This window comes from Vidua macroura, chromosome 3 (genome assembly GCF_024509145.1).
Source record: "Vidua macroura isolate BioBank_ID:100142 chromosome 3, ASM2450914v1, whole genome shotgun sequence".
NCBI lineage: Eukaryota > Metazoa > Chordata > Aves > Passeriformes > Viduidae > Vidua > Vidua macroura.
The window spans coordinates 4,804,477-4,820,228 of NC_071573.1; the positions used below are offsets into that span (position 1 = coordinate 4,804,477).

Genomic DNA, 15,752 nt, shown 5'->3' on the forward strand with positions numbered 1-15,752 from the left:
GTCATTTGACCAGCACAGAAATGAGGTACAGACACCAAGAAACCTCCTGAAGGCATTTTTTAATGGCCTGTGGAAAAGCAGTGCAGCTGCCCTGGCTCAGGAGCTGTTTGCAGTGCTCTTGCTGGGGAGGCTGCAAAACCTTCCCATGCATGAACTGCTGCACAGCCTCACAGCAGCTCCTCACCTTGCCTGGACCCCTTAATCCCCATGCCAGTGGATTTAATACCCCTGTATTAAAGAAGGCAGCTTAGGGAGAGGCTGCTGGGAATTTATTAGCTGAGATCTTGGGAGGCAGAGCCTATAAAATAGAAACTTAATGAACAGTGTGCTGGTCAAAGGAGTTAAAATCATACCTAGCAATCTACATCCTCCAGCTCTTCACCTCCAAGGCTGATCATCAGTGGAAGCAGCTACATCCATGAGATTCCAGCAAGGGACCAGAGTCACTCTGGAACCCTGAGCATGAGTGAGGCAGGACAGTTGCTTTAGATGATTTACAGAGTGAGTGGCAGAGTGGTAGAATTAGCTGATTTATTTGAAAATTAAAAAAAAAAAAAAAACAAAAACAAACAAACAAACAAAAAAAACCCACACCAGAATGATGAGAGGGGTTGCATTACACTGCTTTTGGTTTTTGCTAAATGTAAACAACAGCACGTTATTTTAGAATTTGGCTTTGTTAATAATCCTGCAAGATGCACTGAAAGCACCTTCCTGGTGCAAAGACTTTCCAGATACCTGTGAGGCACCACCAGCTCTCGATTAGGCACAGGAAGGAAAGGCAATGGTCCAAAAATTCAGTCAATCCAGTTTTAGGCTTCCTAATCCCAGCTCAGAAGTGGTGAAGCCACATGAGAAGGCACTGATCCAGGATGAACTCGCTTTACCGGTTCCATTTTTCTTTTTTTTTTTTTTTTTAACAGGCTTCCTTTGAAGCATCAGGCTTCAGCCCAGATCAGGGACCATCCAACCTCCTTCCAGAGTAGCCACAAACCCTCCCCCAGTGAGAGACAGCCCAAGCTGTGCACAGCTCAGGGAAAGGCAACACATTTGTGTCAGAAATCTTCAGTCACTCCCCCTGCCCCCTTGAATATCAAACAGCAGAGCTGACACTGCAAAGGCAGATATCAAACTGTAGTACCTGTTCTTGTCATGCTGAAGAGAAGCAGGAAAAGGAGCAGTGGCTGCCTGCAGGAGATCTGCTGACAGCACCAGGGCTTGAGGATGCTCAGCACCGATGGCCAAGGGAATGACAGCCCTCCCACTGCTCCCCTGGAACCCCAGGGACAGTTCACTTGGATCTGCACTTCAAAGAAAGTGAGCTACCAAGGAAAAGAATAGGAACAACTGTGTGTGCAAGCCTGCTGGGTGCCTGTTGGCAGCCCTCCTTGCACTGGCAGGAGAAGAGAGCCACAGCCCAGGCATCACAAAGGTGCACAGCGCTGCTCAGGACCTTTTCCTGAACTTTTCCAGGATAAAACCAAAGGAAGTCAAGACAGGGTTGTGAGTAGCTGATCTGAGAGAATGTGGGATTAAGACACATTTGCAGACACAAGACATCTGCATTTGGAATGAAGAATAAGAGAGGGAATGGATACAGGAAGGAAGGACCAGCACATGCCCAATTCTTTTTTCTCCCTTTCAGGTGTCAGCCACAAGGTGACAGAGGTCTCAGGCCACTGTGCCTGATGGACCTCGGGGTTCTGATGCTTCCAGTGGTCTCTTCCAGTGTCTCCACGTGACCAGTCCCAGCCGAACAACAAAGATCAAGCACGTCAGTGCCAGCAGAACAACTGGGGAAAAAACACAGAGCCATGTTAGAGCATAAAAAAAAGACAGTTCCTCTTGTCATACTTTAGCTCCCAGAACAGGGGTATTCAGGGAAAGAGAAAAAAACCACAGTCCACAGGATCTATTACCCCCAGAGTTGTATCTCTCAGAGTTTTACTGCTATACAATGAAACTTGCCCAATGCTTCCAGTTCAAGGAATGTCTAAAAAGGGGGAGGCTTCCTGGACACAGGAAGTTAAAATACATTACATTAACAAAATACTCCAAGAATAGTTGAACTATATAAAGAAACATGTACTAGTTTGGGAAAAGCACATTCTCGTCCTACCAGCCAAACAAGCTGAACCACTAAGAATGAAGTTTTGCTGGTAAGAAATTTGCTGGTAAGAAAGAAGTTTTGCTGGTACCTACTGCAGGAACAGAGCTGCCTGCCAGAGACCACACACACCTCCATGCTCCTGGTGGCCACAACCACCTGGAGATGAGCTTCCAGTGCCCCTGTGGCCGTGGCAGACAAGCTTTGCCAAGTCCTGCTGGCTGCTTTCAGACACGACCAGGCTCCAGCTGCACTTACAGCAAAGGGAACTGTACTGGAGCAGCTCCAGTGGTGATGCCAGTCCAGAATTTAGCTTGAGCCACTGGTTTGTGGCAGTGGGAAGGCTGAAGGGTGGGAACATGCTCCCTTCTGCTGACCCCGTGGTGGGAATAGGCATCTCAAACTGTTTCAGCAGGATTCGGAGTTCACACAGCTCAGTGCCTTTCATGCCAGCACAAAACTGCTCATAATGGTGCAGCTTCTGCCAGACTGTGATTGTACAGAATTTGGACAGCTTAAGCCCTTTTACCACGGATGACTACACTCAACTCTGCTACAGTGGCTGGCAGCAACCAGATAATCCCAGGAAAACTTGTTAAGGCTAGCCTGAGCTCTGCATAGGAGAGGAGCATCTGAACCCTCTCAGCAGTGCTCATGCACTGCTCCAATATGCCCAACAATACAGGGCAAATGGAAATCCACAGCCTTCATCCCAGCCCTGCTTTTCCTCTCCTGCCCTACGTCAGATGGAGCTGCTGGAGGAGCCAAGTGGGTGCTGGAGGATTGCAGGACAAACACATTGCACTGGGAAGTGAACTTGAGACAACACAAGGTTTGGGTTCAGCCCCGAGGCTCATGGGCAATGATTTCTGCTCTGCTCTTTCCTTAGCAAAACAAATACCTTCAAATACATCCCTAGTTCTGCTTTTCACAAATAGTGCTTTTCATGTGGCAAGTCAGAAGAAGGATGTGAAGTGTTTACAGCCCTTCTTTTACAGGAGCTGGAGAGATTCACCTATAAAAACGTCGTTGGTCAGCGGGGATGAAAACGAGCCGTTCCCGCACGCGCTGCCTGTCAGAGCTGCTATGACCACTGGGTAGACTGTGAGGTTATAGCGGACATACTTGTCAAGATAGTAGTTTTCTAGATAAAACCTGTGAAGAAAAAGAGTGACCAAAGTAAGAATTTTCTCTGTATTTTGTTTTCCATTCCCTAAGAAAGGAATTAGACAGAGAATGGGGGGGTTTGGTGGGCCGGCTGGGACAAGAGACCAAAATGTTTCATTTAATAATATTCAAAACATTCATAAATAATTTATTTAAGGTAACTTTAGGGAAGAATAAAGCCTTGTTTCATATGGTTTCTGTATCACACCTTCAGCTGTAAACCTAAGGCAGGTTGGGCTCATGCAAGTCACAAAAACATGTTCCTGGCCCATAATACTTATTGGCATTTCTGAGGTCAGGGGATAAAAGCTCTGCCCAGACTCCCAGCTCATCTGCCATGAATTATAACAGAGGCCTTTGTACTCGCTGTTGGGAGAGGCACAAGTGATGAGTGAATTGGAACAGCTGGTCACCACTGGTGACACGTGGAAGGAGCTTCTGAGGCTCAGTGGGGACCCTTGGGGTTGCTGACCATATCACCAGGCTGAGAGCCAGGATGCTCAGGGAAGCAGTGGTTGCTTTCTCATTGGGCACGTTCCACTTGTAGATCAGCACGACGGCGAAGTTGAGCAGCGTGGCGATGCTGGTCCACGTCACGTACAGTGCCAGCCCGTTCTGCACCTGCCCCGCAGCACAGCAAGAGGACAAGAGTGACACACTCTGCTTGTCTTTGGTGGCCCCTAGGCCCCGGTGCAGTTAAGCAAGACTTCTGGACCCAGCTGCAGGAAAAGTCCCTCAACACAGAGAAAAGGTGAAGCCTTGGAGTCCCGAGGGGCTCCAGAGATCCAGCCCAGCTTTGTGTTACACTGATGTTCCAGGAAGGGCCAAGAACAGAGCCCACTCCCAGTTTGTGCCGAGAGACGTAGATGCCTTTCCAGAAGGGTTGCTAGGAACTTTTTTTGTGCAGGGCAGAAATCTTTCCTTAGCTGTGTTCTGCCACTGGATCTTTCACTCTTGATCCCTCCAGCGAGGTTGTTTCTATTTACCATTTACCCACAGCCCAACTTCTCAAAAGCCACCTACCAGAATGCGGATGAGCCAGAGCTCGGCTTTGTGAGCCTTCACAAACCACGAGGAATGGATGCTCAAGGCTCGGTGGGAAACAAACAGGCAGGCACAGGTGGTAAGAGACAGGACTGCCAGGAACACCAGGGCTGGAAGGAGGTATCTAGGACAAAGGACATGTACACACACAGTAGACATCACATTTTTCTCAGTGGTGTCACAATGCCCTAATTTGTAGCTTTAGCGTTTGGCCTTTACTGGCTCTAAGTTGATTGGCCTTTAATAAAGGTAATCACTGCATAGCCCACATCTTGACATATTCCTGTTGCAGTTTTACTCTGTTAATCATGAAGTTGTTTTCCTGACTGCAAATGATTTCTTCACCTCTTGACAGTGGTGCTCTCATAAGCCCTTAATGTGACCATCATTATGGAAACAATCCAAGGCAAGGAGCTTAACTGCATTAATGAAGAGGGGCATGGCTCCTGGCTTACCTATGGAGGTAAAAATGTAGAACAACAGCTTTGAGGAGATCTTAGACTTCAAGGACCAATCTGTTTCATGGGCAAGATGACACCATAATGCAAAACCCCCAGATTTTTATGAAGGCTACATTTTGTCAAAGCCTGGCATAGAGTTTTACAGGTGTGGTTAAGTGTTCACACACAGAGGAAAAAAAAACATTAAAAAAACCAAACCAAACCAAACCAAAAAAAACAAAAACAAAAACAAAAACAAAAAACCCCAAAACTAACTACTGGGGCAATCCCATCAAGAGTGTTAGAAAGTATTTGTAACAGAAGACAACTTACTCTCGGTCCCACAGAAAGAGCCATCCAACATTGAGGCCATTATTCAGACACCACGCCACATAAAAAGGTATTGGCAGCAAGTCTGGCTTTATGAAGACATATCCAAGTTCATTCCTGCCAGGAAAAAGTGGGTATGGAGAGAGGAGAACAATGCCTGCATTGACCAAACAAACCTTTCTGGCCTCATTTTCCTTGTATTAGGAGGGACTTTACATTGGAATTAAAGATTTTGGCTTAAATCAGACTATTTCTCCTCTGTGTCCTTCTCTGATACAATACAGAAAAACCTGTGGCCTTCCCTGTCAGGCAGTTATTGATCTCGTAGCCCCAGGAAAATTTTCCAGTCCAGTTCAACAAACCAAGAGGCTCCCCAGTGCTGGTTGTTTGACCTCTAACAGAAAGTAAACTCAAAACATTAGCTCTGTAATCCATTAATTTTGCCCTTGTGGATTCTCTGCCTCTAGCAGGGGGTAAGTGCAGGTACTGAGTAAATCTGTCCGATTCCCTGAATCTGGGAAACAAGGAACTGGAAATGAGGCCTCATAGAGGAGTTTACACACTTTGATACCTGCCCACACTTCAGAGGAGTTAATTTACAGCTCCAAACTGCTTCCCAGATTTGGATGCTGGACATAAGAGATGCTCCAGCCACAGAGCTTCAACATGTCAGGTCAAGACAGATGGCAATGGGTTTGCTAGAAACCCCTGAAAGGAAGGTAAGAGACTGAGCTTCTCCAAAAGGGAAGAGTCACTGTCCCTTCTCATTTATACTGTAAAGAATAAATAGGGGAAATACCTTCGACAGATCCCTGACAAGGCATAGAGAAGCCAGGCGAGCTGCCAGGCGTAGATGACATTCCAGATGAGGAAAGTCCAGCCAGCTGGTGTGAAATCCGTGCTGTACTTGGCTGAGATGTTTCCAGGGGTTGTCCTGAACAGACCTGTGGAATGTTGTTGCAGGCAAAAGTGTTATTGCATCCAGAGAATGGGGAAAGACTGCTGATTTTCCTCAACCTTCCTCCTTGCCTCAGTGGGTTCAAGGATGATGAGAGCACGCCCTTGTTGCAAACCAGCCACGTGCTGCAGTTGGTTTAGACATCCATTATGGGATCACTGTCCCTTATTTGGAACACTGTGCACCTTCCCTCTTACACAGAACCAGGAAAAAGAGCTGTCTGTGTAATGCAGAGGATGGCATGATGGCAGCTCCTGGCAGATTCAGCCAGGCAGTGTTCAAATGCAGCACCACTGACGTCTGCAAACCCACAGCAGCATCCTCAACCTCTTCCACCAGGGATACCAGGGTGTGCAAAGACTGCCTTCCAACAACCACTAGCTCCAGTGGGGACATTTACCTGGATTTCAAGGGACTGGGCAGGGTTCAGGCATTTGGCTGTAAACCTGGAGGATGCACCAGCTACTCCCACCTTTCACAGAACAAGGTGTGTTTGGAGAGTTGATGAGGCAGCAAACACATCTATCCCATCTAAGCCACCTTGTATCATTGCATGATGCCAAGCATGAAACCCACCTCTGAATGAGGACAATCTGCTTGCATTACCTTTGAAAGTCCCAGTGGCATTTCCAGCATTCATTATCACCATGACTGTGAAAGTAGCCAGAGACAGAAACATCACCAAAATCTTCAACTTATGTAGAGCATCCATCTTGCTCTGAAACACATTAGAGATATTGTTGGCTTATCCTAAAGGAAGTCTGATTTCTTCCACATCCCAGAGACTGTTTTAGAAATAATGCTGTAAATTGACATATTTTAACTGCCAACTTTCATTTGTGGAGTTTTCATTAGAACTGAAAAGGCCTTTTTGCATGGGCTAGGAGCATCTTTCTTTGATGAGCTCTCATGAGGTTGCAGAATGGAAATGGGAAGCCTTGGGAGAGCCACCTGCTCTGCCACCCTCCATTGCAAGAGCCATAACTTAGGTCTGCCTAAGGTTTTCACAAAGGCCTAAATAATTAGCCCACAAAATCAGCTTATCTGGCATCACTGTTGCAGTTTTACTGAAGCAAACAGGCTTATCAATTTTGCCCACTCTAGGAAGCAAACATGAAAATGTTGAAGCCTTCACTTTGCAGCCAAGTGCCTTTTAGTTCAACAAAACTTCTCAGAATTACCTCTCTAATCCTATAACTCTGACAAATTAACTTCCTTTCATGGTGGTATTACCTCTTCATCTATCGGCTGCAAATAAGCTTTAAATGCTTTAGCATGTCTCAAGAACTTTATAGACTATAAAATCCACATTCTACAATTTTTCAAAGTTAGTAAGTAGTGAATTGAGCTTTCCCAAGAGATTTCCACTAGTCCAGCATTTTTTCTATGCCAGAAATGTTCAGTGCCACCTCTACGAGGAACACACACGCACCCAGCTATAGGCAAGAGCTTTATTTCTCCTCACAGCTCAGCACTTGAGCTGCTCTCTCTCTACAGTGGCACTTCAATGCTCTCCAGGGCTGGCAGGAGTAACAACTGAGTTGTTTCACATTGCTCAGTCTCGAACAATAAATTCCAGTTCCCACTTCAGTGGATTGTTTTATAGTTCCAGCCTTTGTTCACAGAACGCGCTGCATCCAGACACGTCACAAGGAAGTGGGAAGGGAGGTTCTGTTTCCTGTGAATCTATACATGTTTTTTTCCTTTTCAGTTCTATCTTAACAGAAAAAAACCACCATTTTAAAAAATAAAAATTAAAATCCTATGTGGAAGACTGCAAGATATGAAATCCCAACTAGATTTATGTCAGTCAAATCACAGAACAACGTGTTGTCTTCAACAGATACACTGGATTAGCAAATTCTGAAAAGAAAAATCCACTATTGTACTATTGTGTTGTACTGTTGCATGGTACTATTAGAGATATCATTTCTGGCTCAGGAAATAACTGACATGCAGATTTCTGAAGGCCATGAAAACATAGAAGAAAAATATCACTGTACACTTGTCAATGATCAAGGAAATAATATAAGAACAGGACATTTGCCTGCTCCAAACCAGTACATGGGACTAGATGGTCCTGTGATCTCTCAGGCCAAAACTCTGACCTCCCACAGTCCTGTAGTTGACTTCAGCATCACATTTCTTTTTCATTAGCATATTTGGAAGAGCCTTGATTGCACAGCTTCAGAGAAATCCATGTTTGCTTACAGAAGTCCAGGAGGACAGCCTTATTAAACAGGTCAATAGTTTCACTAGTGTCTCTCACCTCCTGCCTCCCTCTAACTTACTGCTTGCAATAAACTTCTGCAACATTTCCTGCCTGCAGTCTCCAGTCACAAACACCCATGAGAAGAATCAGAAATATTACTCACAGGAATCCACACAGGCTTTATGGCAGCGTTTTACAGCTGTGGTTCAGCTATAAGCAGCGCTGGGGAGTCTCCGCCTCCTAACCTTAACTAAAGAGGTTTCATACAGCTCCCGGCAGATTAATAATCACTTATTATTATTAAAGGAAAAATAAAAACTCACAGAAGTCAGACATACTTTCTGTCTGTGTGCTGCTGCAGCCTCCAATTGGCTAAAGCCTCCCAAAAACAAGCACTTATGCAAGAGAAATGTGATTACTTAACCAAAGCCTTTTATAACAGCCAGACATTTCGTATAACATTGCATGTTCCCAACTTGTTGGCAGACAGAAGCTAATGAGTGCATGCTCTGGGCTCTTGCCTGCTTTGTCCTTCCCCATCCCTGCCAGGAGGAGGGAAACTGAGCAATTAATGCAAAATACTGCATTTCAAAATCTTAGAGCTCCTGAGCGGGAAATGCTGGCAGGGGATGCTGGAGAAACAGACTAGATTTGGGGTTTGGGCAAGATGGAGATAAAAATGGTTTGAATTGGAAAGATCATGGGACTCCAACAACCCTCCTGGTATGGGCAGGGACACCTCCCACTAGACCAGGTTACTCAAAGCCCCATCCAGCCTGGCCTTAAACATTTCCAGAGGTGAACACAGAGAACAACAGAAAAGTTTAGTTTGGAAAAGAACTCTAAGATCCAGTCTAACCATATACAACATAGATCCATAGTCTTGATCCTGTGAGCATCTTCAGATCTTCCTACAGCCCCAGATGGAGATTGGGTCACGAGTAAATTTTTGTCCTTTGATATAGAAAAGGCTCCTGCCCCCAGTGCAAGCCCACCCCACAGAAGCAATGCAAGCCATGCAAGCTGATCAGTCTCCACCTGCACCTTCTGTCTGCTACAGAACCGCAGTCTCACCACATCCAGTCCTTTCATTTTATATTTCTGCTTTTTTCCTCTTAAATTTTAATTTTACAGCCAATTTAAAATATTCTTCAGCATCAAAATGTTATTTACCTTGTGCAGCCACAGTGCTTACCAAGCAGACAGTCTGGCTGGGAACTGCCCCATGTCAAATATAAAGGCAGTGAATTAACTAGCACCTATCTTCACCCATTGGAAAGAACATCATGGGAGTGGGAATTAACCCAGCTGGAGATTCCTTGGCCACTGAGATAGGGGAGGAAAGCCTATCTGAACAGGGATTTGCCAGCCGTGGGAAGTGCAGGGCATCCAGCCAGCACTGTTGCTGTCTATTTATCAGTGTAGATGTGAGGTCCACCCTTTGAAGGCATTCTGAGGTCCACCCTTTGGAGGTATTCTGATGTGGAAACCAGTGGTTTAAGTATGATTATTTCTTATTAGCCAGATAACATGTTGTGCTCTACACATGGATCAAAAACAAGAGCTGCTTGTGCATAGTGTGTTCCTTGAAGAAGGAGCCATGAGCTCACAGCATGGTGGCATTGGCATTTTTCTCTCCCTTTTTCACTTTTTGAACCCCCCCAGATATGTACACAGTGATTCTGCCCATGTCCTAGAAACTGCCTTCAAGTCACAAGTTTGCAAGCCCTTGTTGCAGCAAGCATGAGCTGAAGTACAAGCAGAACCACTACAAACACTGTATGGCCCCTCCTCCTAGTAGATTAAAATCTACAATTCCCCTTTTTCCACTCTGGAGCATGTCTTATTTATGGCCCTCTTATACATATCTAGTGTGTATAGGCATATATATGTCTTTACTCATCAGACAGCCCAAATGACCTCAGCATGATGTCAGACATTACATTTTCTAACACCCAACAAATTCTTCACTGAATACAGGCCACTTTATCAAACATGTGCCCATTAGGCACAGCTGATCAGCCAGGTCCATGCTGACCTAAATCTAGGGAAAGTTCTGCATGCAGAAAACATTGGACAAGTGGAAGAACCAAAATACACTCACACACACACACACCTTGCTGTCCCATGTTCTTGCTGGTTTTTCCAGAATGCATCTTTTGTTGCAGTGAGACAAGTGGAAGCAATGCCACCACAGTGGTGGCCTTGTCTTCTGGCCCCACCCTGTAATCTAGGCAGAAATTTAAGGCCCACATTCTGGGTTTCAGAAGGTTTTGGGTTTTTTTTCAGAATAAATCACAACACAGGCCTTGGATAAAATATTCAAAATTATTTTATCATGCAGCTCTACAAAAATCCCCTCAGGTATGTTCATAAAATACAGAGCAATGTACTTAGTGTTTATAGAGTTATTAAAATTGAATGCCTCTTGCTTCACTAGGCCGCACAGATTCCCACTTTTGGGAATGCTCAGGACAGCTATAGCTTTAAGACATTAGAGTTAAACTCAAAGGAAGCTTTCATGGAAAGGCCTTACCTTTCTAAAGTGTATCTTCTCTGAGAGGACTTTTAGGCTTATTTCTTAGATGTGGGTTTGAATATCTTTGCTGGCCTGTTGAGGAAATAAAATTATATTGTCACAGGAGTGGCAAATGCAGTTATATTAATTTCAGACAAGAAATGGCTGCTAATGTTTGGATGCACAAAGAGAAGCATGATAAAATCCATATTTACAAGAGGATGTGTCTTGAAATCCAGATAATGCTGCTGAAAGAAATCACTGGAACCAATTCCCTGACACTCCATGACAGTGGTTGGCACATTTCAAGACAAGTTGCTTTGAATCAAATATAAGTTTGTATTCATCTGGCTCATGATAGAGAAAAACAGTTTCCAACTCACAGTTATTTTACCATCAAGGCAGTTTTCCATGGATAAACAGAGGAAAATACAGGCTCCTCCTGTATTACCAAAAATCTTTAAAGGATCTGTCTTTAGACTCTTTAGAGCCCTCATTTGTTTTAACAGAAGAATAAAATAAATAGGAAAAAAAGTTGCTTTTCAAGAAGGAGAGATCTACCATGCCTATCCCTCCCCATGGACACTCTCTGCAGCACCAGGAGGTGCTCCACCAGCAGCTCAGACACCAGCACACAGCACAGCAGGACTGGTTGCACTGGGACCTCAGCTCCACTGTCACTCCCCCATGCACTGGAAAGCCATGTAAGCATTTACAAGGTGATGAGCTAGCATGAGCAGACTTTGTGCTGGAATTAATGCCCTGCTGACAAGGGGAAGATCCTATATTTTAAAAAAAAACCTCGACATGAATCCTCCTGCTAGTAGCTGAAATAAAACATTATGAGCACAGACAGTCTGAGTCCCAGAACAGAAAGTGGAAGCCAATTGCTTTCTACCTAGAGATGCCCCTGTGGAGGCCCTGTCCTCAAAATAAACTCATTTTGCACTGTGCAGGAGCTGAGAAAAGTTCATCTGTGGGCAGCTCACCCACCTAATGGCACACACTGCCATCAGCAGGAAACTCCAGAAAGCAAAGCTCCAGAAACACCTCCCCAGCAAGGCAGGAGCTCAGATATAATGATCAGTCTGCTAGAGCCTTCTGTCCCCACCAGCAGCAACGATGGGTTTAAGTCCTAAAGACATTCTGCACGCTCAGTGCTCCAGTTTAATCCTTACAGCCACTTGCTTTAACTCCAGGGCTTTCCCAAAGTGCTGGGAAAACTGGCACCCACGAGGCAGTGGCCTCTTTGGAAAATCATTTTCAGGCCAAGTTCAGCAAGTGTTGACAACCAAATATACTAATCTTCTAACAACAGCTCAAGCATCCTAATCCTGCAGTGGGTTAATCTGGGTGCCCTCAATGCCAGGGATTTGCTTTTCCTTGCTGCTAGAAGGGATGGGATTTGGCTCTGCACATGAGGATGGGCACACAGAGAAGAGGATCTGTGTTAGCAATCCCCTTTGGGTATTTTAAGAAGGAAAATCATCTGCTTTTTATTGTTGGAGAGCAGAACAGATCCACCCTTTGGCAGCAGGGAAATATCCCTACATTTGAGGGAGCAAGACAAGTAAGGAACTCACTACCCTCATATTTTCAACTTGACTTTAAGCTGCCATGCTAAAAATCATTGACTGATCTCCAAATCTTTTCACTGAACTCTAGATTAAGGACACTATTGCAAACATTTAAGTAACTCAAACTAAGCCCTGCCAACTCTTGTGAGAGGAAGAGGGTAAAAAGACAATGTTTTTTCTTTAAACTGAACTTCTAAGAAGTAATAAAAAAAATTATCCCCAGATGTTCTCACTTACTGGTTAAGGACTGGTGAGTTTGCCTTCTTCAAAGGCAGCCCAAGAGTCTGCCTGCAGCAGTGTCCAATGTCTGGCAGACAGCATCCACAGCATCAGAACAGGAGCACAGCAGCAGGAAGGCACAAGGAACCAGAAACTCAGCTGCACAACCCACCCCTTCAAACAGGATGGCTGTGAAAAGATGAGGAAAACAGCAGAGCTGAGCAGCAATGAACAAAAACACAGTTACACGGCTGCATATCTTCAATTTATAAACTTCTTAATTGCATAAAGGTTATTTTATTCAATCCCATGGCATTACTGTTGCTCACAGGTCCTCCTCCACCACTGAAGGAATGACAAAACCAAGAGCACTCATTCAGCACCCTGTTTGCTCAGTGTCACTTCTCTAGCCTTACTGATTTTAAGAACACAGACATATTATTCTCCTGGATACCTCATCACTATCACCCAGGAATGCTTCACAAGCATTTAATTGTTTCTCTCCCCACAATTCCATGAGAAAAGCAAAAGCCAGCCCCTTGCAGTGACAGCAGTGGAGATGTCTCTAAGCCCTCTCTGGGTATAGGTGGCTTTTTTGCAGAGCTCACACGGCCACCAGCATGGCCAGGAACAGAGACAGATAGGAAAGGAGGAAAGGCACCTGGGCCGTGGTCAGAGCACAAATTTTTCTTCTGTGGGAGCAGAGAGCTGCCTTCATTTATAGCTGCAGCATCCAGGTCAGCCAGAACCTCTCATGCAGAAAGCCTGCTTGAGAGGGAGCTCGGGTGGCCTGATTTTCTTAATGGTGCTTTTTTTTGTGGCACTTTATATGCTTCAGTGCAGTAGTGTCACCTATAATTGGCAGCATTCAATGCACCTCTCAAGCTGGGCATTTAGAAAATGAGAAAAATTTGGATGGCAGCAGCTTTCCTACAAGAGGGCAGCATGAAGATTAAACAGACTTCCATTCACAGCAGCTGAGTGCCACACTTTAGTAGGAATACTCCTTTAACACAGAAACTTTGCAAACTTAATTATCTAGGTGTTTTTTAAAGGCAGCTGGGGTTTATATAAAATGTATATGGATATATATCACCTCCTACATGAACTATTAGCAGAACTAGAACATTTAGTCTCATTACTGTGGGAAATTTGTAGAACAAAATGCTTTGCAAGACCTTAGAGGTAGGGAAGGTGATTTTTGTATTAAAAAGATTCTAGTAAGTTGGTCCTACCCACTCCCACTCTCCCATCAACATACTCACATGCACAGGACTGTATGGATCAATCTGCCCAGGATCAGCCAAGTACAGCAGGAAGCACACTTAGGATAACACCACCACTCCACTGCATCTCTGGGATGGGCTCTTCATTTTTATATGCACCTTTTATACCCTTCAGCAGTGGATGTGATGATCCTGTGTCTCACCCTTCAAGAGTTTCAGGCAAAACTGAGTCTTTTGTTTCCCTTATCTGGGCATTTCACAGTTTCTCTGCTGTGGGTCATCATCTTGTCACCTTATCTCTAAGGCTCCAGTTTGGGTTTTGTCCTCTGGTTATTTATTTTCATGAAATAAAAATAAACCACATGGGGTTCTGCAGGAATTAATACATGCCACTCCTTTAACCCTTCATCTGCTGTTTTTCTGGTGTCTTCAGGCAGGCATTTCTTTTCACATCAGTATTGGTATTTCTGCTACGAAACCTCCACATCAAGCATGTCTTAACCGCGCACAATTTGGAAGCTGTTAACTTCCTGGGAACCAGGGCAGGGAACAACTTTGGCAGCAAATTACATGGCTTCTGGCTGGCCATACAGAAATGCAGAGGTTGAAAATGTCTGTGTGTTGTGGCAAATTTTAGGCAGCAGTCCCTTTAAGTGATTCTCCTGTTTCTGTGTTACCACACAAGCTTCATTCACCCTCCTTCCCACATCCCTTATCCTTGCCTCTCCATCTGCTCATCTGTCTCATTCTCAGTATTCCATACATTTGCTCCCATCCCCTTTCCCTTAGAGGAAATGCCACTTCCAAAGGCTGGTTTCTGCCAATGTCTACCCTCTCCTCTCCCACAACAATGTGCAAAAGTATTTTCAGACCTATAACTCAACAGAATCATTTGGCTACTTCCTGAAGGTAAAAAAGCACACCTTTACTCCATGTTCATCTTCCAGACAAATTTCCAGGCTGCCTTTCAGAACATGGAAGTGTTCAAATAATGAAAAAAATTATTTCAGACAGAAACTTAAGATAAAACATCAGTTCCCTTCTAAACTTAGTCAAAACCATTGAGACCTCTTGTACTGTAACTTTGCAGAAACAAACCAAGCCTGAGGCAAGAAAAAAAACAATGGAAAATTGCAGCAACAAGGGAAAACTGCAGCCAAAGTGGGAATTCTGGTGAAGTCAGAAGAGAAAAAAGGGAGCTCTAGCAGCAAGAATAAGGAAGCCATAACTGCAAACAATGGTGTGATTTTTGTCTACAGTAAATGCACATGTTACTGAAGACATGCATGTACACCCATACATCCAGATCCTCACTTTGCAGCCTTCCCAAAGTCATGCAGTAGGAGCTTTTATTCCTTCAAGCAGGAGACCAGGTATTTCCATGGAAAGCCAGCTGAACACAAGGGCTTTATGTCTCAAGAAGGTGAAATGCAGTTTCTCACAGAAGCCTTTCTCAACACACAAAATCTCCCAGGCCCTGCCACCCAGCACTGGAGGACTGCCTGCTCCTGCAGATGCAGGTGAGGACCTGCCCCCTGTGCAGCCCCAGTGCAGCTGGTGATTTGGGCTACCTGTGCTTTGGACCTGAGATTGCCTATCTTCTCTTTTGGCTTGTTCTTTGGAGGGACTGGAATCCTTTCCTCGGGCAATGTAGAATATTAGAATTGCTTAAGCTGGAAAAGACCTCTAAGATCATTGAGTCCAAATGTTAAGCCAGCACTAAACATGTTTCCAAGTGCCACATCTGTTAAATACATCTGGGCATGGTGACTCCACCACTTCTCTGGGCAGGCTATACCAGGGCTGGGCAATGCTTTCAGTGAAGAAATGTTTCCTAATATCCAATCTAAACCTCAGAGCATCAGAAGCATCCAGAAAGGTCAGAGGCATGATCAGCCACCTCTTTAAAAAACGATTAGCAGCAGATTGATGAGGACTGAGCTCCCACAAGTGT

General features: G+C 44.7%; 1 protein-coding gene across 2 annotated transcripts; it reads right to left on the reverse strand.

Annotated features, from left to right (window-relative positions):
- Positions 1-254: 254 nt before the first annotated feature.
- Positions 255-8,602, reverse strand: LOC128805056 (uncharacterized). Of its 2 annotated transcripts, none has more exons than XM_053973510.1 (8): positions 8,422-8,602; positions 6,653-6,764; positions 5,888-6,032; positions 5,092-5,205; positions 4,298-4,442; positions 3,747-3,895; positions 3,123-3,262; positions 255-1,793 (listed from the first exon to the last, which is right to left on the reverse strand). In XM_053973510.1, exons 2-8 carry the CDS (start codon positions 6,756-6,758, stop codon positions 1,672-1,674), a joined length of 921 nt encoding a protein of 306 aa, XP_053829485.1. In that variant the 5' UTR covers positions 6,759-6,764; positions 8,422-8,602; the 3' UTR covers positions 255-1,671. The 2 variants fall into 2 exon arrangements, with proteins under 2 accessions (XP_053829485.1, XP_053829487.1); XM_053973512.1 differs by lacking the exon at positions 8,422-8,602 and adding an exon at positions 7,479-7,562.
- Between the last annotated feature and the right edge of the window lie 7,150 nt (positions 8,603-15,752).

Coding starts and splice junctions, on each gene's coding strand:
- LOC128805056 (XM_053973510.1), bottom strand. CDS start 6,758: ATGGATGCTCTACATAAGTTGAAGATTTTGGTGATGTTTCTGTCTCTG. Junction 5,206..5,887: donor TTGTCAGGGATCTGTCGAAG/GTATTTCCCCTA, acceptor TTTTCCTGGCAG/GAATGAACTTGGATATGTCT. Junction 1,794..3,122: donor GACCAACGACGTTTTTATAG/GTGAATCTCTCC, acceptor TTTTTTCCCCAG/TTGTTCTGCTGGCACTGACG.